Below are 27,820 nucleotides of genomic sequence, written 5' to 3'. Positions count from 1 at the left end.
TGTTATAAAAGACCAAGGAGGCCCTGACTGATTCAAAATGACCGACACCGATTGGAGAATTAAAGAACGCCTGGTGGGATTAACAAATAATGAGTGTGTAACTTGCCGCGCGAGTGACATCAAACGCTCCATTGTTACAGTAGCAGTAGATACCAATCAAAGCATATATATGGACATGGTTTGATTGTCGACAATTCTGTTCAACACTGGCAATTTCTCTTTCTGTATATAAGATTCATAAAATTGCAGCAAAACCAGGCAGAAAACGTTTCAAAGCGATAGAAAATTTCCGTTTATCCATATTATGGAACTAGAAAAAAAGTTTTGTTTTCAGAATTCGCTTGTCTTTGTACATACAGTACCATATAACTAAACTTGGTCTAATCATCCCTCCTCTATCTATCTAAATTCCAACACCCTTTTTATCAGCTGACATTGTATTGATAGAAAGGTCAAAACAGTTTTTCTTTGCTCAATGGTCAGAGGCCCCTTTTCCAATCAGTGATTCAAGCTCTCATATTATTCTTGTCTCTAAAGAAGGGTGTCGGAATTAGACGAGGCGAGGGATGTCAACTTTACGGTAGGATGGTCACTTGAGAACAAAGACTAGCTAGGAACATGAAATCATTAAATAAAATAAAACCCTAAAAAGGTTAAGATTGAATAAATTAGGGGTTGGTCTAAAAAGCAGGGTAGCCAATTGGGGTAGCCAATTGGGCTAGGTTGTGGGGTACCTAAATATTTTACAGACCAGAATAGAAATACCGAAAATGAATACATAGAACCACATTTTACTGACCAGGGAGCACGAATCTGATTGATACTTAGATTGATCATGTATGATGACAAAGATAAACAAAGATATAAATTACCACGTGTTAATGCACAAGGAGTAAGAAATAGAGCTTCATTATAATAGAGCTATTTCAAAAGACTTTTTGTACCTATTATAAGCTGCCATATTAAAAAATTTTGAAAGGAATTGATTGTTTGAAACATCTAAACATGATATAAATTAAACAATAGATTCAATAACAAAGGATTGTTATAAGGTATGACAAGATTAGAGATCATATGGCCCAAAGGCGATTCCAAAGCTATTATCATCGAATTACAGCTTCACGGAAATAACAATTAAAAATATAAATAAAATCTAAATATTAAATATTAAAACCTGTTTTGTATATATTTTTTATTCGGGTCTGTAAATTTTCAAACAAAGCCAAGAAGGAAGACAAAATGGCGCCAGGTCTCTTGAGAAGTAACAAAGTTCAGTACCTTTGGAAAAAAGGCTATTGTGGCTGAAGTTCGAAAGTAATCTTAAATTTTATTACATGGAATTATTAACAAGATGTCGTATAGTTATTTCCACATGAAAATAGGTTTCAGATTTCAAAAGTTTAGGCAAAAAGAGGTACCCCATAACCTAGCCCAATTGGCTACCCCATTGGCTACCCTGCTTTTTAGACCAACCCATAAATTAGCCCAAGCAAACCGACGACTTTGACAGGGAAAAGACTGCAGTAGGTGGCACACTGACACTGAAAACTTTTTAAAAACAAATCTGAAAACCACACGATCAAATCCGCCATGTTTGTTTACATGTTACTACAATCGAATGTTGTCTAGGATGAATGGGTCTTACGTTTCTTTAACTTTGTGGAGATGTAAATATAACGGAGGTAATAGGTCGGAGGGACGACCGTCCGACGCCCGACGACCCCGGCTTTTCCAAAATCGAAAAAAATAATACGATTTTTTTTTATATACTAGTAAGCATACAAAAATTTGAAAACAGGCTCTGAGATGTTTAGATCGACGGCTTAAAGAGGCTGAAAAAAATGCTTATCTTCCAAGCAAAATTTTAGGGAAATCCCGAAAATTCGTAAAATCCCAGCCAAAAGTAGCCAAAATCAGGAAAATACATTTTTCGTAGGCTCAAGATAATGCTAGCATATGCTTAAATTAATTTGCCATATTCTAGATATGCTTATAAACGCGATGCTTAGAAAAATTTCATGTACTGTATATTTGATAAAGTAAAGAGGAGAAAAAAAAATTTCGTGTACTGTATATTTGATAAAGTAAAGAGGAGAAAAAAAATCTACTGCTTCAAAAACGTCACTAGAATTTGACCTTTTTTTATTATACCGACCGACCATTCTTTTGAAGGCCTTACCGTAGAGCAATTGAGTTTTATCTCGCCTGAGAAAGAATAAAACGATTAGATATCAGAAAATGATTTTTTTTCTTCCTTTTTTCTAGAGTTTATTTCATTACTAAAGAGGTATTATAAAAAGAATCTAGAAGTAATAAAAATAATATCAAATATTCTAAAATATCTCAACTAAATATATCTTATTGTTTAAAAAGCAGCACCAGTAGAAAATCTTAAAAGCTTAAGACCCGTGACAGACTTTATTAAAATATAAAAGAGGTGATCAAAGAGTCCAATTTATCTACACGAATCGCTAGACGAAGGGAGATCAAAATAGCTGACAAGATGTTAGTTTACTATAGCTGCAAAAATAAAACCAAGATTTCTGCTATTGTACCCTCTTCTATAAATTAGATCGAAACGAGGAAATTGAGTTGTTGCTGATTGCTCGAACTTGATCGTTTTTATGGTACAATTTACTCAACAAGCTCAGTCGGGCATGATGAACCTCTTCGAGGCCAGAACTTATACTGTATGATATCATAAAATGATAAACATCATATTAATTGGAATGTTTCACATCAGCCGTTTTCTAGATACAGTTTATTTTGGCATGGCGGCAAATATCGGTTTTGACTACCAAAATTAGACCACGTTCACACGCTCCGAAACGAAATGAATCCATTCTATTGGTTAAATTCAAGCTTTACGTCACTTCTAACCAATGGACCTGAATGGACTCCATTTTGTTTTGGATCGAACCCAACATGGTCGTGCGAACATGGTTTTAATGTCTTCTCTCCACTTCCCGAAACAATTATTGTTCTGAGAGAGTAAAAAATTCTCACGATTGAAAAGCCTCTCTAAAGACATCATTATAATCATTCATGAAACGAACATCCAAACCATTCTTGATGAAATCTTGCAAATCGTTGTAATCTTTTCGATTTCCTTCGGGTAACAAAACCGTCTTCATTCCTGAGCGACGAGCCTAAAGTAAAAGAATAAGATATCAGGCAACCACGTCCCCGTATATCCCAGGCTTTATTTACGTCAGAAAATAATCTAGCGCTATAAGTAAGCATAAAAAAGCAGATAGTACGCAGGGAACAAGGTTGGTTATCAGGCGGCATCAGAAACATCTTTTTAGAAACCTAATAGAAAGGTGATTATTCTCGGGTACCTAATAAGCGTATCTCCGGTAATGAATTCTTAACCCGGGACTTTCAACTCTCTACCCTCTGATTGATGAATCTCTGCGAAGATATTTTTAAACTTTCCCATTATTCTTCTGTATTATTAGCCTCCAAGATTCAGGCAAGACATCCTCGTTCTTCTACACCCACTAAGTTTCAAGATTCTTTTCACTCTTCCCACTTTATCCTAATTCCGAAATAGAATAGGCGGAAAAGTTATTTTTGAAATAATAAGTAAAAAAAACAACGAAAACATCACTTACAGCAATTAACTTTTCTTTTATGCCACCCACAGGCAAAATCTGCGAATAAAGAAAAGCAACAAGCTAGATGTTGAATGGACTGTGATGAAGTTAGATAGCAATAAGAAGAAAAATTGAAACTTTAATCAGTCAGAAAATATAGCGTTTTGAGAAAATGCATAGAATTGATTGATTCGAATCAATTTTGCTCCATTTTCCCAGGGACAAAGTCAGCGTGTCTTTTGGGTATTTCACTCACTTTTTGTCCCATAAAACAAAAAAAGAAACCACGAGACACGCACTTTTTTGTTGTGTCGGTGGGATGGAGCATGTTGCATTGCACCAACACGAAAAAAATTTCTCGTGTCCCCAAGCCTTAAGGAAAAAGTCCAATTAATTTTTCTGATATACATTCCTCTTTTTTCCTTTACTCATTCGCATCCTACACTACAGTACACTCCCAGTTAATCGAGGTTTCAAGGGGAAGGCCAAAATTTGAAATCAACCTTGGGGGTTGTTTTTTCATCAATGATGAAATTAGGACTTTTTGCTCAGCAAATTCAAAACATTTTGTTATTTTTCGACCAAACCTGGAACATAACAAACTTCGAACCACAGAAGGCGGTAAGCCTTTTTTGAGTATATAATTCCAGGAGAAAACAACCTTACTTCGATTAAACGAAATTTTGAATGTAGAGGGAATTCGAATAACTCCATTTATTAATACTTTCATAATTTCATATATTAAGAGTTAAAGGCATGATTTTGGGTTTTAAAGGCACGAGGCAAAAATCATCTTTCCGTATTTAGTGGAAAATATTATAACCTTAGCGCAAGAAAGAAAGAAACGCCAGATAATAATACCTTTCCAGTAAGTGACACTTCTCCAGTCATAGCTAGATGTTGCTTGATTGGTTGATTCATAGCCAATGAAAGAAAAGCTGTGATAATGGTAGACCCTGCTGAAGGACCATCTTTTGGCGTCGCACCTTCAGGGACGTGTAAATGGACCGAATTGTTGTCGAAAAAATCGTTCGAACAATCTTGTTGAAGGAGAAAGGACTGAAAAAAAACAAAGGATTTTTTCAAACTTAAAGTTTCGGAACTGACCATGAATAGATTCTTTTTCTTCCACATTATAATACAGTTTATTTTCCATCTCTATAATGTCTATTTTTTAAATCTGTCCAAACTCTGAATTCAGGCTCTTTGTTAGGTCAGATTTCCCATCCCTGGGAAATGTCCTTCTGGACATATATGAAGAAGTTCACGAAGATTTAAAATGAGAAAAGAAAAGAAAAGTTAACACATGATTATTTGTAATGTAGAGAGCCAACAGAAAAAATGAAAAATGGGGGAGGGTGTTACCAATGAAGTATAAGCCCGAAGGGCTAGAAGTCAATCTCTTTGGTAGGATTTGAAGCCAACAAATCCTACCAAAATTGCGCGGCCTTGAGCGACCCGCCTGGTTTTTACACAAATGACAGATTGAAACTAAAATTTACCGCTTAATTTTGAAAAATACCGGGTGACCCACGAAAAAGTTCGGACGTTTCTCGGCGTCTTGAGGCCGAACAAATGTCCCAAAGTGCTTGGAGTTTTATTATTTAGAAAGTAGATATCCTAACTTAAACTCCGAGCCATTAGTTTTTAAATTTGACGCACAAGTTCCCTAGTTATGAGCTTTTAAACTCAAAATTCACTTTTCGGAAAGTGTAAAAAAAAGGTAAAAAAGGGGTATCAAATTAGGTATTTTTAGACGTTTTTGATATACAGTTTTTGAGAAAATTCCTTGAAAGTGCCAATTTTGATAAAAACTAGTCTTGTTTTAAACAAAAACTACTTTCAAAAGTGTTTTTAATAATTATTAATGTCATAAAACTCGTTAAATGAGTCAATTTATAAGAGATTTTCTAATTGATTGCATTAATTTAATACCTCTTTGTTACGTGTTTTTTACACTTTCCGAAAAGTGAATTTTGAGTTTAAAAGGTCATAAGTAGAGAACTAGTTGGTCAAATTTAAAAAGTGATAGCTCAAATTTTAAGTTAGGATATCTACTTTTTAAATACCAAAATTCCGAGCACTTTGGGACATTTGTTCGGCCTCAAGACGCCGAGAAAGGTCCGAACTTTTTCGTGGGTCACCCGGTATATCACTCGAAAACAAAGGAATTGCTAGATTCAATCCGTCATCAAAAATACGGCGCATATTTTAAGGCTTCAATTTTTCTTGCCTGAGAAAGGTTAGAGATTGACCTCTAGCCCTTCGGGCTTTAAACTCAATGGGTGTTACCTTAGAGAACGTGTAAGCAATACGACAACTTTCTTTCATGACGTCACCAAGTTGTCCTGTGGTTTCCAAGCGACCACGTGATCCATCATCTTTATTCTCTTGAGATTTTGCAACAATTGCAGTCTCAATGAACAGAGTGGATCCTCCTGTATGCATGGAAAAGGTAGAAGGGATTTTGGTAAAAGCAAATTTTTCTTTTTTGATTTCAAAATATGCTACCACTTGAAACCTTTTGTGATTTTTTTCCCCGGTGCAAAAAAAAGAGGCTTTTCATTGCAATGTCATCATCACTTGTGGGTTAATGAAGTCTCGAAGGCATTTTCACCATCACGTTTAAAATTTTACTGTCTTTGTCTACGAACGAAATAAAAATCCTTGAAAAGGAAAATATAAATATTTTACTGCTACATTCATCTCTATCTTATAAGCGTAAACGTGTCTCAGAAATACAGGCTGTTTTTCATAAAAATAATTAAAAGCTGATATTTTTGTCAAAACTTTAGCATAAGTATATGCCGTTTCCCAAAAGAGGGATATTTCAACGGTGGGATTTTAAGGATTTTTTCTTGATGTATCAATCAGCATCATAAAGAGAAGGTCTACAGCAGTTTTCAGCTTTTATATTCTACTTTCCTATAAATAATGCTGAACGACCTTACTCTGGAGGATTTCAAAATAAAATCTTGTTGACATACCCATTGAAGTCCATGCTAAGCCAACACTGACGCCAGGAGGTGTATTGTCATACATTTTCTCTGCATTAAAGACTGGGTTACCAACAAAATCTTTCAAATTGTCGGGAGTGACAAACACTTTTTCGTTTTCGTTCATCACATATTTCAACGCACCTTTACGAAAGATCTAAATGAAAAAAAAACTGACAAGTTTACATAAACGTAAAGATTGACTGAAACGGCACGAAACTCCAAGTATCGGATAAAAAATTTATTTCTATTCTTGCTTGATATAACGCCCTACCAATAAGACACTTTGTTGAATCGCCAGTCAGGTTTGCAACTAATCGTAAAGACTCGTATACAATAAGGTAGATGATACCGTTACATTAGGAATCCAAAAAAAGCGAGGAAAATGATAAGTCTTCATGACTCAACAAAATCTCATTTTTGGTAACAGATAAACCGACATACAGACATATAGGAGCAGTAGGTCGGCCCGATGATTTAAAACGTCAAACGCAGAAATACTAGTTAAAGTTGAGGAATCAGAGAATATCAAACATAAATTTAATACCTTCTCTATATGTTTCTGCAAGTTCCGGACTCCGCTCTCACGACAATACATTTTGATCAAATTCAAAACTGAATCTTCAGACAAATCAATCATTTGATCATCCATACCGGCATTTTGTTGTGCTTGAGGTATCAAATATTGTTTGGCGATTCCTATTTTTTCATCCTCTACATAGCCAGACACGTTGATCATTTCCATCCGGTCACGAAGAGGTCCGGGGATTGTTTCCTGAGTATTAGCCGTACAAATGAACAAGACTTTTGATAAATCAACTGGTACGTCCAGATAGTGGTCCAAGAAGTTAACGTTCTGTTCCGGATCTAGAAGTTCCAGTAAAGCTGATGAAGGATCACCCTGATGGCCACGCCCAATCTTATCCACCTCGTCAATTAAGATGAGTGGATTTTCTGTTTTTGTCTTTTTCAAACATTGGATGATTTTACCGGGCATGGCACCCACATAAGTTCTCCGATGTCCTTTGATTTCCGCAACATCCGTCATCCCACCAACCGAAAATCGGAAATATTCCCGATTCAAAGATCGGGCGATTGATTTCCCAATACTTGTTTTACCAACGCCCGGTGGTCCTATAAGCCAAAAATACAAAATGAGTGGATTGACTCATTGGAAGAAAAAAATATATTACACAATTTTGGCTGTCGGTTGATTCAAGTCACTAAGAGAATGAGGAATTGGGGGATAATTTTTTCTCGACATTTAACTTCTTAAACTTCCTCGAAAAAGGGCGAATTTTGAGAACCACAGCGAAAAAGGGGAGTAAGAAAAAAGTGAGAAAAATGTTGACCTGTGAAACATAAGATTTTGCCACGAATATTTTTGCTGAGCATTCCAACAGCAATGAATTCCAAGACGCGATTCTTGATATCATCCAAACCGTAATGATCTTCGTCTAAGATTTCCCGAGCTCGTTTCAAATCTAACAAATCTTCACTATTCAATCCCCAAGGTAGACTAGTCAACCAATCCAAATAATTTCTCGTAACGCTACAAAAAAAGGATATGAAAGCAAATAGTTACATTGCAAGCTTCAAGATAAAAGGAACCATGTCGTGTGAGAGCAGGAAGGGTACCTCTTTCACACCTCCAAAATCTTGTCTTAGAGGTACCCTTCGTCCCCTCCAAAAGACTTGGACAAGGCCATAAAAATAGCATCATTTCTCTTATGTTGATGGAACTGCAGTGGTTTAAAAAAATATCAAGTATACGAGAATTTAGGTGAATGTTATCCATTGCCACTTTTTAAACATGATTCAGCAATATTTCCTTAATCCGGTAAGAATAGTGGCCAAAGCAGTTTCCTGTTACACAAACGGAAAATCTACAACGAATAAGCCCGGAACAGTAATACATAAGTTGAATTCTGCTGAATTTCAATACGAGCGGATATGCCCCATTTAACACATGACTGATACAAAAATCTGTCGTAGGGTGAAATTTTGAGCCCCTTAAGAAGACTGGAATTGGAAGAAAAATTTGAGCATAGTACCTGAACTCTGATGAATGGTTATCAAGGAAAGACAATTTATTAATTTCTTCTTCAATTACTTCGTTAACTTTCTCCGGCACAGTGAGCGGTTCAAGACGTGAGCGGAACTTTTCGATGACCGTATCTTTGTCCTCTTTCTCAAGACCTAGTTCTTTTTTGATGATTTTCAATTGTTCTTGAAGGAGATACTTTCGCTGCATTTTGTTCACTTTCTCCTCCACCTAACAAAAGAAAATATACCCGTCAAAAGCGAGGGAAGGACGTCCAGACGATTCTATATTCTACACAAGATCACTAAAAAGAAAATAGTTAAGGAGGCGGGATAAATTTGAAAAGGCAGTTTAGTCCGGGGCGGAATAAGCAGGGGCGGAATAAACAGAGGCGGAGGTGTTTATGGTTTGTTCCAAACTCTGCCACCACTTTTTCTTTTCTGTAAACCACCGTGAAATATTTGTTTTCCTGTGTTTATTATCCCTCAACTGCCGATAGTATCGTCTAAATACTGGGCTTGTGTTTTAACATCGCAGGTAGATTTTCCTCGACTCTTCGTCTTGTTTTAGAGAAGCAAGTACCTCCTGAAAGATTAACTTAAAATTCAGTTACCTACCTTTCTCTCTAAGTCGATCTTCAAGGGATTAAGATTTTTTATCGGATTATAGAGAGTATTTTACATCACTTTCCAGCTGTCCAATGTTTTAGTTCGAATTAAAACAAGCAACATGCTGAATGGACCTACCTGATATAGGTAGTCGGAAACATGCTGAATGAAAATGAAAATGTTCAAACGAAAAAAAGAAGATAATAGCATCATAGAGATGCGTAGATGCATTAGCTTGAAAACATGCTACAACTTGTTTCACGTTGGCTTTCCGATGTTTTAGAGCTAAGGAGCCCCGAGGACAAAATTTGCCCAAAAAATTATCATTTCCAAAATCCATCAGATTTCAAACATTACCATTTTACATCATTGTGTAAAAAATCACAAAAAAATAACGAGGCAATCGCGAGAAATGCTCATTTTCCCTATAAAAATGATAAAAGGGAATTTCTACGGCCAAAAAAAATTTCCTAAAAAACTGATTCAGCAACTTTTTAGAGACCCTTGCTCTCTATCTCAATGCAAAAAATCAGAAAAAACTAATAGGCCAATCCCGAGAAAAGCTGGCAACAGAAGAACGAACGAACGAACGGGCGAACAAAGGAACAAAGGTTAAATTAAAGGACTTCCAAAAAAACATCCAAAATTATCATGGGAAATTGTCGACATGATTTAAATAAATCCTTTTGTCAAATCTGAAAAAAAAATATGAATGCTTTAAAAGTCACTTAAACCAAGTAAACTTATTCCAACCATTCTTAAATACAAAAAAATTTTGAGGAGTATTTTGTCTTATAAAACTACATATTTTATGGGGTGGTGTACTTTTTGAGCACTGAAAAAAGTTACTAAAGTCTGTCTCAATAAAATTTGCAGCGGAGACTATAATTTTTGATAGAACGGGAATTAGATAGCGGTTTTGTGCTTGTTGAAAAGACAAACAGGAGTACTAAGTTCATTTTAGATGCCATATTGTAAAACCATTGATCAAATGCAAGTGTTTTTGGAAGCATGACATTGCAAGACGATGGCTAAATTCTATGTAGATGTATGGAACCATGTATGATGTTTATATGCAGTTCTTTTACAAATGACAAGCGTGTAACTTAACGTTTCCCCCTATATAGGTATTCGAAATCGAGAAATGTTATGATATTATATATTACATATTGGCAAACTTAGAATCTCTGAAATTGCAGAATCTTCGATCCGGCCATCTGTTTCGATGGAGTTGCGCAGCAGTAAATAAACCTGGCATAAATCACGTATTGAATGATTTAATGTGAATGGGCCATTTTTTTATGATTGGAAAATTACTAATCCACAAAATCGCTTCCATAAATCTCTGCTCATTAATATGCACCGATTCTAAAATTTTGAAAGTAGGTGACTCTTAAGTATCTTAAGTTTAATTTGATATCGTTCTGTGCTTCCTTGTTTATGAGAAAGAAATAGATGGCATTTATGGAGCCCGCAACGCACGGAACTAAAGTTGCGACCTGTTTTGTGATAATTTCTTCTTGTTGAGATATGATCTTCAACCGGAGCAAAAATGCAGTACATATCATATAAACAGGATATATGATAAACAAGTAAAGATAGATCTGAGTGATTTTTATAATATTTTGAATGTTCTCTGCCAATGTTTCGTTCACTCTTTTATATCTTCGAAGTTGATATGTTGACTTTATGTATAAAATTGTAGTCAGTAACCAAATAACAACGTTCAGAAGTGTGTTGTAAGAAGACCCGTATCCAATGTAGTAAGTGAAGCTAAAATAAGTAGCTACAGTTGTCTGGAAAAGTGTTAAAATGACATAACAAGCCAAAGAGATGCGAAAACGAGTTGGTGTAAATACTTGGTCGTATTCTTCCAGATAATGAACTTTGAAGTAGCGATCAAGAGCTGTAAGGCTGAACATGTAGATAGAGCTATAAATTGAAAGGACACCGATGAAATGTAGAAAGCGTGCAATATGACATGTAATAAGGTGTGAATAATTGGCGAAAATAAATCGGAGAATGTTATTGAACGCACTCATTATATCCACCAACGACAGAAACATCAGAAGTCGAATCGATTGATTTTGATTCTGGCCTAGAACGATGATAGCTCTAATAACCAGGCAGTTTGAGAATACACCGAGCACACCAAAAGATAATAATAAGCCTTGAAACCAAGTTACACGGTATGCCATTATTCTGATATCTTCAATGAGTGATTGACAATGGTCTTCTGTTGTTATTGTTGTTGTTGAATTTGTTGTGTGATTGAAAAGTTCGGTGATATTCAGAAAGTTATCGAACTCCATTTTGAACCTTATTTGAATAAAACTATCAGCATTTCATCCCTTTTACATCAAAGCCCTTTTATCACATCATAGGTTGTATAAGTTATATAACTCAAGAACATGATAAAGGTGCAAGAAGTGTTGGGAAACGTCTCCGTCATCCGTTACACCTTATGATGATTGCAAAGAGAAAGTTGAACAACAACTCGGATGTATGAAAGCTTTTTCTTTTTTATGTCACATATGTTATCTTGATTTATGTTCTATTATTTATTAATACCTTCTTTTTTGCCACCGTGAAGTTCTTTCATAGAATGACAGTGCAGAATCACAAATTGATTGAAACTGTAAAGTTCTCATATCTTCAAGCTTACGGTGGCACATAAAGTCTCACTTAGTTTTTTACCCTTTCATAAAAGTAAAAACCACAATTAAAACCAGCCTAAAAATTACCGAAGAGTTTTTCGAGAGTCTATTTTTTATTTTCTAGTATTATGTATCTTCTATTGCTCTTTTTAAATTCATATACGAAAGTAGGCAAAAAGGGAATATATTCATAAATTCATGATAAATACACATCTTTGTGCAAAAAATCAGAAAAAAACTAATGTTGAAATCTCGAGAAAATGCCAAAAAACAGATTTTTCCGGAATATGTTGCCGCATTTCAGCCAGAATTTTTTTTTTCGATAATCGGGGTCCGTCATTTTTTGGGAATCACCATTTTGCATCACTGTGCAAAAAATCAGAAAGAACTAACGAGCCAATCCCAAGAAAAACTGGTAACAGACGAACGAACGAACGAACGAACGAACGAACGAACGAACGAACGAACGAACGAACGAACGAACGAACGAACGAACGAACGAACGAACGAACGAACGAACGAACGAACGAACGAACGAACGAACGAACGAACGACGAACGAACGAAACGAACGAACGAACGAACGAACGAACGAACGAACGAACGAACGAACGAACGAACGAACGAACGAACGAACGAACGAACGAACGAACGAACGAACGAACGACCGAGCGAACGAGCGAACGAACGAACGAACGAACGTCGATTAACTTAAAGGACCTACGAGGTAGGTCCAAAAAGTTTGAATTATAGAGTTTTTGAATTAGAGCGAGAGTTGACTAAATAACCATGTAAAGAATTACAACTGTCGCAAACCTAATATTTTGATCTTACATAATTTCTTGAGATACAGAGTCGCAAAAAAGCACATCAAAAGATCATTCAAACAAAGCATTCTTTTTTTTTTTTTGAATCGTAAGAAAATTACGGTGACCCACAACTGCCACGTCAAAAAGTAAAAAGTTCGTGTCAAAAAGCAAAAAGTTCATGGCAAAAAAAAAAAAGTTCGCGGCACAAAGGAAAAGATTCGTGGCAAAAAGTAAAAAGTTCATGCCTATACTAGACGTCACCCGCGTTTTTTCTACGCACTTAACGTCTATTCCACTTTGCGCGACTTTTTCGAATGTTTTGAGCCCGACGGTTTTCGATTTTTTGACGTCACTTTTAACTTTCAAAGCTCCTGCAGTAGCAATAAAATCGAATTGGCGTCAAAGCACTTGAAAGGCTTCAATTTTTTGAAAATCGTCAAAGTGGAACTCACTAAGAAACGAGATGAAAATCCCGGTTTTTAGTGAGGTGCTCGCTAATGCATGAATTGTTCATGGCAATAAGAAAAAAGTTCGCAGCAAAAAGGAAAGTTTGCGATAAAAAGGAAAGTAAGAAGAATCTTATCAAAAGGTATACACTTAAATATGGGTGAGATAAGGAAAGAGCAAAAGGTTTGATTTCTTATGTAATTGTTATGCCTGCCTGGTGCAGCCTACGTTGCCTTTTGCACAGGTATGGGTTGACCTGAAGGATTTGGAGAAGGAAGAATTTAGCTTTTTGGATTCCAAACTATGACACTACAGTGTTTGCAATATAGAAGACAAAATTTACTTCCAGCGAGAGTGACCAATCTTGGCTTGTTTACGGTGTTTGTCAGGAATGATGAAGTCTTGTTTGTAAGCAGTTAGTTTATTTTAGATCACACACAGTTTGCATGAATGGATAATCACTCAGCTTTTTTTATCCCATTCGAAACAAAGCTTTTCTCTAATTGGAATTCGTTTGGGAATAAAACACTCTTTGTTTAGCAATGATTGGTTCGAATTTGAGTTAGCTATCGAGGCAAGGTGAAGCGTGACGCTGCAGATCAAATCTGTGTTTGACTGGACTCGCCAACCTTTATGATTATAAAGGTACAGTCTGTTTAATGCAACAACTCTCTTTTTAACAAATTTTAAATCCCATGAGTGTGCTGATAGTGCTTTTCACTTTATATAAAATTGTCGCTGATACACTTTTTTTTTATTAGAACCCAGTTTATAAGAACATTGAGGCTGAAATTCGTCGAAAAATTAAGAACATCCTAAGAACATGCCCAGCCTCAGTTTGGAAAAAAAATGACAAGAAACTACAATTTTTTCCTCTTTTCAATCAGTTTTAACCCAACTTAGGCATGGATTTTCTAAAATCGAGAGTCAAATATTAACCAAATTGTACCAATTTTAAGTGTTCTTTATTTTGCATGATATTGTCGATATAGAGTAGTCTGAAAAATTAAGAACGCATTTAAGAACATTTTAGGCTGAAAATTGCTAAAAAAATAGGCACATCCAGGCCCAGCCAAATTTTAAGTGTTCTAATAAAAAAAAACGTGTAGTGCTTTTCACTTTATATAAGATTGTCTCTTTAAACTTTTTGCTGTTCAAAGGGATGGTTAACTCTCTATCTTTATTCTTGGAAGATAAGCTGTCGATATCACATTTTGAAGAAAAGGACATATTTTCTACTTTATCTTTTGTCTTCATAAGGTATGAAAAGGTTTTCAAAAGGAACTGAAAAATTCACCTCACTGAGTCTTGAAAAAGTAATTTGCAGTTTATTATTGTACGAATTCTTATTGAATGAGACACTCTCTTCTTGTATTTAATGGCATAATAGGGACATGATTCAGTTTGTCCGCTAATTGGAGGGAAAAGGTAGGTTTTTGACCGTTTCATGCAAAAGAAGCGGTCCGCTAATTGGAGTGTCCCGCCTTTCCGAAACTTTTTTATAAGGATTTGACTAGGAACTGGCCCGGAAAAACATTAGAGGTGTCCGCTTTTTAGAGTGTCCTCTAATTGGAAGTTTTACCATAGCCCGAAGGGCTAGATCCGCGGCCTTCATCGAAAAGTGAAGCAAGTTTTGGTAGGATTTCCTACCAAAGAAATCACGCGAACAAGCAATTTCACTGGTTTGAGAGATGCGAAATAGCGTTTGCCGCCTACTTTTTTTGATCTCACGATCCGAAAACAATTAAAATGCTATCCTATCAATCGACACGAAATTTAAAAAGTGTAATTTTTGCTTCACTTTTTTTTGCTGGAGAAAGCTTAAAGTTGCCTATCTAGCCCTTCAGACTTTATAGATCTGTGGGTTTTACTATATAAGCACGTTAGGGTTTCATTTATAGGCGGTAGACTGTAAATCAATCTTTAAATAAATACCTCTTTTCCCAATCTCTGTTGTAGCATAATAATCGCCAGTTCTTTCTTCAGTAATTCAAGTGTCAGCATTAAACGTTTAGGGATTTCGATTTCTTCCAGAACCTCTTGTAATTGCGCTGCGTCAGCGCTGGTTAATGCAGCACCTAAAGTAAAAAAAGATTAGCGTTCGAGGCTCTTTTCATTAATGATAGAAGGCGGCTAACAGTAGAAAGCCGAAATATTTGAAGGGCGTTCTACACTTAAGCTAAAAGATTTAAATGAAGTTTTTGACTTCGTTCCCACTGGAACTGTTTAAATTAAAATTCAATTTTCGTTTGTTTACTTTTCGACCTATTTATTACTTGGCACGCTCTTATTATCATCTGAATTTCTATCCGTTTTATGAAAAATTTACAAAAACAACATCATGTTTTTAAGACTTTTATATTCTGAAAATGTAAGTCTACTTTATATCATATTCTTATCCAACCTTCTTACATTCCTTTTTTATAAGAACAATTTTATAAGAACAACGAGGCTCATTAATCGCCAGAAAATGATCACAAATTTCTGGATTTCAGTTAGAATTTGGTTAATAAACCTAAAATAAGAACGAGTTGAGATGTGACGCTCAAAGCATATAGAACAACCGCACGTCAACAAAAAGTTAATTGGCTCTCATTAAAAGAGATACACTACACTCTACATCATTTCTCGACTGAATCAAGTAATAATTCACATTTATGGGAAAAACACTATGGACAGATGGCAGATGGCTCAAAGAAAAATAACCAGATGCCCCTCGACTCTTTAAATCAAAAGTGCTAACTTCCTATTAATTATCGTATGGTGCAAAAAATATGAGCAATCCGATTGGCTTAGAAGGAATGCATAAACGTGTTATTCTTTTAATTATTCATTCATAGAATTTTATTTCACAGGTCTATCGACCTCTACGAAATAATTTTAGATTTATAAAATATTGTCTAATCTTCATCTGTCGTCCAGCCGTCATATCAGAAGATATGAACAGAGAAGACGTTGTTTTGGTCTTTGTCCTAGGGCTTCCTCTTACATGCCAAACGAAATCACCATTTTCTAAATTAATTTTCTTCGCCTTTTGGCACATATATTTAATAATTTTTCTTTCGTTGATGGTGAAGTCGTCTGTAATGCTAAGGCCAATTTCGTTGAATCGTTTCAGCTTATGCAGATTTTGATTTATCCGTTCTTTTTCCTCCATACTTTTTAAGATCAACTTGATTAGACGCCATTGTAGCCCTTTTGTGTTTTGTCCAATGCGATGGTGGGACGGTTTGATATCTTGGACGCTAATGTTACTAAGGCGGTGGTTACACGTAGCCGGGTGAAATGGAAAAATAATTCACCCCGGGGTGAAAATCATTTTGGGATACACGTCGGCGAAAGGCGGAGTCAAAACCCTTTTTTACAATCCGGGGTGAAAATTTTAACTTATTTTCACCCCGGCGTGAAAACCTAATAATGCATAACTTTTAGATTTTTATCAGAAACACAACATCGAGTAGCGTATGAAAAACATCTTTCGTCTCCCACACTCGAGCAGGAAAGATGTGGCTCCTCTATCTTGATAGAAAAAGCTTATTGATGTTAATTTCTAGTATCACCACAATATTATTGCTTAGCCTTCTGCTAATGCAAATTCATTCAGTTTTAATTGTAAAACTGTTGGCCCAAAAACGAGAGTTTGAGAGATTGTAGATGGAGGCTGTTCTTTCAAGAAACATTGCAAGGCAAAGATATCATCGTCTACGTTTGAGGTAAGAGTTTGACAGTCCCTTGTTTTCTGGTATCTCTGGGCTAAAATATCAATTAATTACGCGAGCACTTTTGCACGAAACAATTTGCAGGATTGCAAAATAAAATAAAAACAGACGCACATTTTTCAGCCCGGGGTGAAAAAAAAATTGTGTATACATGTAAAATTCAGCAAAAAAATTGCAAAAAAAACTTTTGAATTTCCTAGCTCTACGTATTTTAAGCAATTTATATATTGTAATTTTTTTCTTATTTCACCCCGGCTACGTGTAACCACCGCCTTAGTATACATGCAATATCTATTTTGTCTTGTTCATGTTGTTCCTCTTTCGTATCTACCTCTAATTCTACCATTCCATGTATAATAATGTTTCGTTTTCTTGATTCGATGTCTCTTTTTTCATTCTTATTTTCTTGTTGGTGTTCTCTCACTGCTGATTTGAAATTATCCTTGTGTTTCTTAGTTATTAGAGAACGTGTTATCCGCACGCAATTCTGACATAGATATTGTTCGTTTTAAGTTTTGGCAAAAATTTGCAGCTGGTAAAGCGGTAATTGTGTGCACTCGTAGTGTACCATGCGGTGGCAGTTTCGGCATTTTAGACGGTTTGGTCATCGTCATTCTGAGCAGGAAGTGAGAGTGTATGTTTGGTTTTGTTTAGCTTCTTCAAATGGTTGATTTTCTTGCTTTTTGTCGGTATTTTCGTTGATATTTTTGATTTTGCTAAATTTTAACCATTTTTGAATAGCTACACAAAATGCGTGTCGACTAACTGAAAACTTACTAAAAGCAGTGCAAATAAGTCCTAAAACAGTGCAAATATTGAAGGAAAACGGTGCGGATAATAAGCGAAAACGGTGCGAATACAAGCGAAAAATTCAAAATGGTAGATCGAAGCCGAGATTTTCAAAATCGAACGCGTTTGAAAAGCCGTAGAACGTATATTCGAATGTTTCTTGGAATGTCATAGAAAAATCAAAACAAACCAAAACCAAACACGACTAAAGCAGCAAAACTTTGGCTTAGATGCTATCAGCAGTGGACAGATACTTTCTCCTGTGTAAACAATGTAAGAGACTTTCGAAAAAACTTATTCGAATGTTTTTTTTTATTTTTGTTGCCCTGCATCTCCACAAGTTTCAGTGACGTGAATATTTAGTTCCTGTTCCTTTTTCTACCAATTATGATATCGTTTGCTTACTCATCAATCTTAATTTGCAAACTTTTTGATATTGAATTGATACGGATGTGGAGCAATATTGGTCAGCAAGAGGAAAAAAAAGACATTTTTTGCTTATATCAGCACAATATAACAATCTCTCTATTGTCCTGATATGAAACATGTGTCTGATATGAAACGGGAACACTTATGTAAAAATAAAACCTTTAAGGATGAAAAACAAAAAAAAGTTTTGCACTCTATACGATAGAAATGCAATAAGGATTTCTCGCCTTAAGGCTCGTGAAAATGAAGAGCAAAAATTAAAGATCTCGAAAAATAAATCTCATATTCCACTCTGCACTATGCGATAACTAATACACATTTCAAGTAATTTAGTGCTTTATATAAAAAACGTTGCAAAATGAAAAAAAAATATTCCCTTTTTTGTGAAAAAGGTATAAAATAATTGAAGTTTTAATTTCATTCTTGGCGAGGGTGTAGAGAATGAAAGAAAAGTTTTGGTAGCAAAAGAAAACATCACTTGAAAGTAGAAAATGGAAGAGGTAGATAAAAGAAGAAGAACAATAAAGACCGTAAGACAAAGGTGGGAAAACAATGCACTTCAATCGTTTTAAAAAGGGAAGAGGGACAACTTTTTTCTCCACTTAATCTTACAGAGCTCAAAGCATCAAGACAAAGACACAACAACAAAAACATCATTTGATTGATCTGACAAAAGCACGATATGTATCCCGCCACAGTGGGGAATTCATCTTTAAATTTCACTATTCACCACAACTCAACAAACGCAACATGCGGTAAGCTGCTCAACTCGATCAAAGACGTGCTCCGTCCAGAATGGTTTCAATCAATACTGATATTTACGGGCGTGGTCGGTATTTTAGTCAACTCTGCGGTCATTCAGTCCATCAAAGCGAGCGGACAGCTCCGCAACCAATCAGTACGCTTATTGATGTATTTCTCGGTAGTGGATATCATAAGCAGCCTGAACAACATCATTCGTTTTGGGTTTAGTAAACAACAACTCTTGTCGTGCAATGCTGCCAAACTTCTACATGTCACAGGATTATTTTCAATATATTTTTCTATCTACATGTTCGCAGTGACGGCGTTGGATCGCTACTTCAAAGTGCGTTATATGGAAGAGTACGAACTAAAATTCACCCCCTTACGCTTTAAAATCAGTATGGTGTGGTATGTATTTGTAACATCTCTTCAAGTCTTCATGTCAGGTTATTTTAACTTGACTTACTACATTGGGTACGGATCCAAGTATACAATAACATTAAATATCGTTATAGTTGTTTTGACTGACGTTTTATACGTTAGGTCGATCATTTTACTACGCAAGTACAAACAGGTTAATGAAACAGTCGCCGAGAATATTGAAAATATCATTTTAACAACTCAAATATATCTCTATTTGTTCGGGTTAAACCAAATTGTGATGCTAGTCGCTTCCACCATCTTTAGAATGCAAGTGCTTACACCACCACAAAAGATTTTTGGTCGTCAACTAACCACAATTTTACCTTGCATTACAGGCGTAATAAACGCTATTTATTTTTTCGCTATGAATAAAGCCGCCAAACAGGACATTATATTACGCCTCAACTATTGGAAGCGGGAATATTTTTATTGGCTTTTTTCTACCAGGGTATCAATGGAACCCCCCAATGAACAGATTCAAAATTGAATGAACATTTGTCACAATGACATCGTGGCGGATAGAAAGAGAGAAATTTGAGACAATCAATGTAGGGGAAGGAACTTTAAAATATTAAAATGGGTCGGAAATTGAAATTTGCTCTGAAGATCGAGAACATTTTCATTACCTGGAAGGTTTAAATTACAGAATTTTGTAAGACCGCATCAAGGACTTTGCAGCGGAATTTGGGCCGCTTCTTTAGAGCTTTAGCGCGGGCGGCCGCGGGATATCTAATAACAAAGAAGAAAACTCACCAAAATCTGCGAGATGTGTTGGGTTATCAACAACTCTTTTCCCCGCCTCGATCAACTGTGATAAACTTTCTTTATACAAGGGGTTCATAGCAATGATATCGCGGATGGTTTTGATGACTTCAGCTGAGGCAGCCTAAAAAAAGATTGATTTCCGATCTGGTAATAAACTTTTTCCTAAACGCTTGTAAACTTTTTGAACTGGACTGAATCCTAGATCTTTACAAGAAACTAATGTTAGCGGCTTCAGAAATCTTTTAAGACGCATCGCATAATGGAGAAAAATTGATCTGAAAAGACTTTAAAGGTGAAAATCATCTCCCGCGAAATACAGATTTTTTTTCCAATTTCTTTTTATTCTAAAAACTACTTAGCGAAAAAAAAAATCTTGTTATTGTAATTTATGTAATTTAAAATAGAGAGAGCTAAAGACTTCATTGTTAATTTATGGAAAAAATTCTTCCTGAAAAAGAAAAGACGTTTTTACTTTCAATTCTTGATCTTGCTGATACTTCTCATCGACGACATTTTCCACGTTAACCATCAAAATAGGTTTCTCTTCTGAAACAGCCTCACTTCCATTCATTTCAGCCTCATTTTCATGCTTTTTACATATCTCTTCTTCAACGAAACCCTCATCTTTTTCACTTGTGGTGACAAATTCACTTTTGTCGAATAAGTCTTCAGCGGGATCACTTTCACTTTCGTTTTCAATTGAGGCTACACCGGTGACGGAAATCCTAAACAAGATAAATCAGTGTTTTTGGACCTTAAATAAAAACAATATCTAACGTTGCGTAATTTTCTTAGTTGAGGCGTATCCGCTTTTTAAAAAGAAGAATTTTTTAAAAATAATTTGCAGTGGTGCAATTCAGTGGATAGTAAAGCAAGTAAAGAAAGTGAATAATATTTCATAGTCAAAAATGAGGAAACGAGGACGAGATGCACCTTGATATTTGTTGTATTTTTTTGTCTGCAACTTGAGTCCTGTTTTTATGTTTTAATCTTAATAAATTTTGAAGTAATTTTCTAGTCTTATTACATGTTTTTTATGAGCATTACACTTGAATGCATATATAGGCTCCGATATGGCAAAAATTTAAGCATATGCTACCGTAAAATCCCCGCCAAAAACAGCCTAAATAGGAAAATGTAGACTCAAACACTTTCCTATTTAGGCTGTTTTTGGCGGGGATTTTACGGGTTTTCGGGGTTTCCCTGCATAAGTTTGCTTAGGATAAAAGCATCCTTCAAGCATTTTTCAGCCATGTCAAATTCTTGATCTTAGCATCACCGAGCCAGTTTTTTTGAATTTCTGTATGTTTTTATGAAAAAAATAGTAATCGATAAAACATTTTAGAAGAGTGGACGATTTGAGACCTACCTTCGATGTCCGTTGATGATCATGCGTATTTTGTCTCCCGTATCATGCATCTCCGTGATTTGAACAAACGTTCCCGTGTGGTAGATCTCATCCAAACTCTTGATCACGTCACTGTCACTAAAAAAGTGATAAGAAGGAGAGTCGACAACCATTCATTTTCAAAGCATCCCGAAACGCGTAACCCGCTTGATTTTCACACAAACGCCGGATTAAAAATAAAATCTATCACCAGATGTACACCCTTTTTTGTAAGAATGTTTTTTTTCATTTCATGATGGATATTCTTAACTTTTTAGGGAAAATCGTCCTAAAATATTCTTACGGTATACATATTCTTAATCAGGATCAGACCTAGTGGGCATCCATCCCCAACTTGAATAAAGTCACCCCCACCTATATATATAACCCCCACCAGAAATTAGCTACAATCCCAACCCCCACCTGCTTGGGACACCACCAACTAAATTCTTAAAAAATTCCAACCCCCACACCTGAAAAAGGTTTTGAATTTAGAATTTCGAAATTTGATGTTTTTTTGGTAATTTTGAAAATCCCAGTCAAATCTCCTAAATCTCCTTATAAAGAAAAACTATAGCATGGAGAAAATAGATTTAATACTTTATTGTTTTATATATTGCACCATATTAAAGGCAAAAGTTTGTGACACAAATATGTTATGGAGGTTCTAAGCAAACCTCTAATACTTTTGATATAAGTCATTTGTTTTTTTCTCAAAATCTTGAGCGAAGGAAAGTCAATGAGTATGATTTCAACCCGTACAATATTCAGGGGAAAGATCTTGTATTTAGAAAAGTTGCTCTAATCGATCAATAAAAAACATAAGGTATGTAATTTTCCTAATGAAATACGAACAACAAATAAATTATGCAGGAGGTTTCACACTACAAAACTGTTGATAACTGATTTAATGACAGAGGCTGTGTTTTGGTCGCTAGAGCTGGGTTTCCTTCGCTAGAGCTGGGTTTCGTTCGCTAACGCTGGGTTTCGTCGCTAAAGCTGGGTATTTCGGCTGCTGACGGAATAAAAATTTGCTGCGCTGCGCGAGCACAAAACTTATGAAATTAAATTATTATTCTGCTATGCCATCAGCTCCATATGTCGTCGTGGAAAAATTATAAAACTAATTTCCTAGCATTGATTAATGGACCCGTTAAATTTGAGAAATGGCGTTTTGAAATCTCAACATGAAATTTCGGGGGCTCATTGAGATACACGTTTTTTATAAGAACAAAATACATAAGAACCTTGAATGGCCAAAAAACTAAGAACGATTTAAGAACATTTTAAGGCTTTGCGGACTACAAAACACCTGATTTCTTAGGAAAGGGGGATAAAAATAGCAGTGAAAAATAAGAAAATGTTAAGAAACTTTTTAGGCTTACAACTCAAACAGTTAAGAACATCCAAAGGCTTCGAAAATTTTGGATATTCTTATAAAATAAAGTGTATTCGATACTCACATTAATGGCCCACGGGATTAAAGGGAATTAGGAAAATCGATTTCAAGATTAGAAGTTGGCTTTTTGGAGACTTTAAAAAAATAATCAAAAAGAGCTTCAAGTGACACGGCAAACTTACTAGAAAAAATCATAAGTACAATTACAAAAACAACATCTTTATTTCATTAGACGGTTTAAAACTCAAAGAATACAGCATTTAACACGCTCAAAGTTACCTTAAATAATTTTTATTTCACAAGAACACGCTCAAAGTTACCTAACATAATTTTTCATTTTTTTTCCCGTGTTTTTTGACGATGATTATAGTTAAAGAGGGCGAAAAACCCGTGAAATTAGGAGTTTTACTCATTTAAGTGTCCATTTAAGCTGAATTTTACATCCCAGAGGCATATTTATCATGAATCGAGTCCCATTTTATTAAAAGAGCCCTAAGATGAGATTTCTACACGATCAGAACGCTTACTAATTCACGCACCCTTTAATTTTCGCGCGGCCAAGTGCGCTAAAATAGGCCTATTTCTCGCGCCTTTTATTTTAAAATATTTTAAGAACAATGCTGAGTCTGAAACTACTCAATTCCAAGCTATTTAGAGGTCAAAGTAGTAAAAATTGGGTAAAAGCCTAAAATACCTCAGTTACATCCAATAAAGAAGAACAGGATAAGAACAATTTAAGACTCAAAGTGCCAAAAAATAAGAACAGCCGAGCCTCAGCAAAACTTAATTTGGTTCTTATAAAAAAAAGAGTGTAAAGCTCAAAAATGTCAAAAATTTGGAACAATTTAGGAAACAATACTGGAAACAATACTGGACCCTGCTGAACCTGGAATGACTAGATTTAAGCGAATTGAGAGGACCAAAGAAAAAAAACAGATCGAGTAGTAGGGTGGGTATAAGAACTGAGCGAGAACGTTTTGAGTGTTGAGTGTTTTTCAAGTGTCGAAAAGATGATGCCGCTGTGCATCAGTTTATTTGTAAATATCAAGAGAATACTTTTATTTAATTAATTCATTTATTGTACATAGTTAATTGTCTTTTATCGCTTTTTTTAATGTACTGTAAGTATCTTTTGTTTTATTTTGTTCATATGAGAATTTTAATATTTTAGTAATTATTGTAGAATTTGCTAGATACGTATAAAAAGCTGATATTTATAAGTAGAATTGTGTGAGAAATGCTTGGAGAACATACGTCAGGGGAGGGTCCATGTACAAAAAAGCGGCATGCATCATGGGGTGGGTAGGTGTTTTCAAAAAAATTTTGCTGTTTAGTACTTGTGCACTATACATGGGGTATCAGGGTCAAATTTCTGATTTGCTGTTTAGTATACATGTACTATACAGGGGTGTCAGGGTCAAATTTCGGATTTTCTGCTTAGTATTTGTGTACTAAAAAGCCAAAATCAAATCAAATTGTAATTTATTTTAGATTTTCGCCGGAAATCTTTCAAAATTCTCAATTGTTTTTGTCAATTTTCGAGAAAATTTTTTGAAATTTTTTTTATGGGAAGAATTAAAAACTTGCCCCAAAGTTTTTTGGCTTAAAATTTTTATTTTATGAAGAGGTGTAAGGGTATATTTGTTAGTTTTCTGGATAGTATATTGTACTATGTAAGGGTGTGTTGGGGTATATTTGGCAGTTTGCTTGATAGTATATTGTATTATACAGGGGGTGTCAGGGTGTATTTGTGAGTTTGCTGGATAGTACTGGATAGTATATTGTAAAATATAGGGGGTGTTGGGGTGTTTTTGGGAGTTTGCTGGCTAGTATTTTGTACATTTTGTACTATAGGGGTGGGGGGTGTTTAAAATCGAAATTTGCTACAAAGTACTGATACATGCCGCTGTATTGTACATGGACCCCCCCCCTGCATACGTGGGTGAAATCACAGATTTTCACTTATTGGAAAAACAGTTATAATCTCTAATGGAGTCGATATCTACGTTTCACCCTGTTTATGTTTCATCACTTTACTAAAGGTCTTTTGAGCAGTGGCCGACCTTTACACATACTGTTTTTCTCAATATTTTCCATGTTTTAGTGAAAGCTAAGTATTGTATCGAAAATTCACAAACCTTATGAAAAACCTTATAGATGATAGGTGCTTGTGAAGCAAATTAAAAACAGAGTAGGACAAGAAATACACGTTTTATGGTGAGAAAAAAGGATACAAGATTTTTTTTGAACGGTAATGCCGGTTACTTAATTTCATGAGAACAAATAAAGTAGAACACATTTTAAACGATTTTTCGAGAGATATTTTGACACTTACACTTCTTTCATGAATATAATTCCGAAAACAAAATGAGACACAGCAGGAACGCTGATATTTTTTTTCACACCTACAATTATGGTCGAAATATATTGACATTTTAGTGTATTTCAACGTTTTTCAGAATTTAAAGTTCGGCGAGAATTGCTATTTTAGCACTTCCACTTCCTTTCATTACATATTTCGATTATAGAGGGGTTCGGTGGCTTCTAGGCTATATTATTCCAAGCCTTATTCGAGCAAAATTGAGGTTTTAAGTCTTAAGTCTTAAGTCTCATGTTAAAACTCAGAGTTAAAACTCTACTTTCCAAATGTAGTTTAAGGCGCTTAAAAATCATTTGTGGTGTTTATTTAGTTAATTTCGCCGGGAAATCCCCTTTGTCTGAAATGTTTTGTCCATGATTGTAAATCCTATTTCGCTCGTTTTCACGAGTGCCGTTTTAACTGCGGGAACTCTCTAATGGTCAACGGTAACGGTCAATTTATAGAAGTCCAAAAATTCAATTCCCAGTTGACACACAACATCGTTTCAATGTATACATCCATAACGTTAAATGAACGTTGAAACAATGCCATACCAACAAGATTGTATAAGAAGAAAGCTATATACCTTTCATCTTTTCTAAGAAAAGCACCAGCGTATGGTTGTGCAAGCTTTTGGTTTTTCCGTAATAAATCCATCAACCATTGGTTGGAAATCTGAAAAGAAACAACAATGATAAGTTCACATCACTAATTCTTTACTGAATCAAGAGTAAAGATTTTTCTTTTTAATTATGAACCAAATTTTTTGTCGCATTTCACCTTATTTATTTCCTCTATTCAGCGCCGACTCAAACGAGCACCGCACTCTAAAAAGAGCCGTACCTTAAAGAGCGTCACTTATTATTACTTTGTAGACTCCCTAGCTATTATGTATTAGATGTTTCAATAGAAATTTTACTCTTTGAAATTATTGAAATTAGTAGCAAAAAAGTTAAAACTCTATACCTCTACCAGTTTCACAAACTTTGGAAAGACCGGATTTCTATATAAGGGGATGACCGGAACAGTAGGATAGTTTTCCGGAACATTAATTTGTGCCAGTGCGTTAAATGAAGATGTTTCTGGATGTTTTGATGTTGCAAACATTGGCGGGGGCGGTGGATAGTTTTTGTTTCCGCCATCAGAGCCATTGCCATCGTCTTGGTTATTCCCGCTACTTGAACCACCCGATGATTCATCACTGAGAGCAAAAAAGAAAAACACCACATTTGGTTACTATAGGGTAAATCATTGATAGAAGGTCTTAAAAAGGTTATGCCGGCTGAGCTTTATATATAGTTTAATAAAGGTCAGTGGTTATGACAATGTGCTTTCTGCAACTTTCTGCAATGAAAAATAACTTTTGTTTATCCTCAAAAAGATTTTCAAGAATTAAAGGACCAAGGACGTAGATTTTCCATTACAATTAAAATTGGATTTTTTTCTTGATGTTTAAAAAAAGACTTAATCGAGTCACGTTCCTGGTAATTCAAACAAAATGCTCTCTTACCCAGCGCCTCCACCTTTTCTTGATCGGGGGTGTAGTGATATTGCTGAACTAAAAGAAAGTTTGAAAAAGATACTTCAATTCGTTCAATCAATTATAATGTGAATTTAACTATTCGCATCCCATTTGGAGGAAAGCATGATATTTAAAAAGGGCAATGCCCAAAACAGTATTTGAGATATCCAAGGTTCTAAGCTAGCTAATAGCAATATGTGTATTAGTTGCAAAAAAAACTCGTTAAAAACATGCTCGCCTTTATGCCGAAAAATTTTCGTATTCACAAAGCAACCAAAATATTTTGTTATCAAAGGTAAATATTATAACATTTACGTTATGATCCCAATAGCAAACTTTTTCTATTTGTTTGGAACGAATTATTTCATCGAAACAGTCACTAAAATCTGATTGGATGCGCTTGACACTCTAGTTATACCTGAGAGGGAACTGGATGGAACCCCCTTCCCCACAGCGATAAGAATGTTCAATACAATAAAGGCTGCAAATATCTAATTACACTTACCTGTGTATATTAAGGTGCGTCTGCGATATCTTCCATGGTGATGTTTTGGATGCCAATCGTGTATTTTGTATTAAAGTCTTAGAAAGTTTATATGGGTTGAGCAATGCAGTTCGTAACATTTCATGTATGTTATATTTCTATTTTAGATTGTGTTGTTTTTTTAGTGAGATTTTTTAGTCTAAAAAGAAAAGAGAAATCATTTAGAATTACGCAGAGACAATATAAAACACTCCTCGTAATAGTCTAAATTGGATGGAATTGGAAGGATGGAAAAATGAAGAAAAATGGAACATTGGAAAACAGATTTTCAAAAAATTATGATTGGATCATCAGTGCCCTGATAGAACTTCCCATTGTGTGCCGAAAAAGTATCACTCTTTGATTCAATGGACATGAGAAGATATACCAGGTGCGCGACAAAAAAGTTTCTCTTTAAAACTAATTTTCTCGAAATCTAAAAATTTAATGCTTAAGTAACTTTCTGAAAGTAACTCTTTTATTCAATTGAGCACAACTTTTGATCTAATGAATCGAATTTAATAAATGACCCATCAAAATTTAAGTCTATCTTTCTTATTTCAAATAAAATAGGAATGCTTTTTTAAAAATTTTTAGATTTC

At 35.2% G+C, this 27,820-nt stretch overlaps 1 protein-coding gene across 1 annotated transcript; it reads right to left on the bottom strand.

Annotated features, from left to right (window-relative positions):
- Positions 1 to 2,274: 2,274 nt before the first annotated feature.
- On the bottom strand, positions 2,275 to 27,374 carry LOC136821161 (lon protease homolog, mitochondrial-like). Its single transcript, XM_067077392.1, has 16 exons — positions 27,201 to 27,374; positions 26,684 to 26,731; positions 26,140 to 26,374; positions 25,760 to 25,848; positions 21,398 to 21,514; positions 20,501 to 20,753; positions 20,017 to 20,149; positions 15,095 to 15,237; positions 8,650 to 8,870; positions 7,948 to 8,147; positions 7,143 to 7,729; positions 6,587 to 6,752; positions 5,892 to 6,037; positions 4,461 to 4,658; positions 3,618 to 3,656; positions 2,275 to 3,149 (listed from the first exon to the last, which is right to left on the bottom strand). Exons 1-16 carry the CDS (start codon positions 27,317 to 27,319, stop codon positions 3,003 to 3,005), a joined length of 2,841 nt encoding a protein of 946 aa, XP_066933493.1. The 5' UTR covers positions 27,320 to 27,374; the 3' UTR covers positions 2,275 to 3,002.
- Between the last annotated feature and the right edge of the window lie 446 nt (positions 27,375 to 27,820).

The sequence above is a fragment of the Clytia hemisphaerica genome, unplaced genomic scaffold, assembly GCF_902728285.1.
Source record: "Clytia hemisphaerica strain Z4C2 unplaced genomic scaffold, Clytia hemisphaerica genome assembly, whole genome shotgun sequence".
Taxonomy (NCBI): Eukaryota; Metazoa; Cnidaria; class Hydrozoa; order Leptothecata; family Clytiidae; genus Clytia; species Clytia hemisphaerica.
Note: the sequence above shows the minus strand (reverse complement) of the source record. Positions and strands in the feature narration are given on the sequence as shown.

What these genes read in the sequence shown, in the direction of transcription:
- LOC136821161 (XM_067077392.1), bottom strand. Translation starts at nt 27,319, where the DNA reads ATGTTACGAACTGCATTGCTCAACCCATATAAACTTTCTAAGACTTTA. An exon ending in CAAAATCTTATGTTTCACAG is followed by an intron (nt 7,730 to 7,947) that starts GTCAACATTTTT and finishes TTTGGCTTATAG; the next exon opens with GACCACCGGGCGTTGGTAAA. An exon ending in TTGCTTACACGTTCTCTAAG is followed by an intron (nt 4,659 to 5,891) that starts GTAACACCCATT and finishes GTTTTTTTTCAG; the next exon opens with TCCTTTCTCCTTCAACAAGA.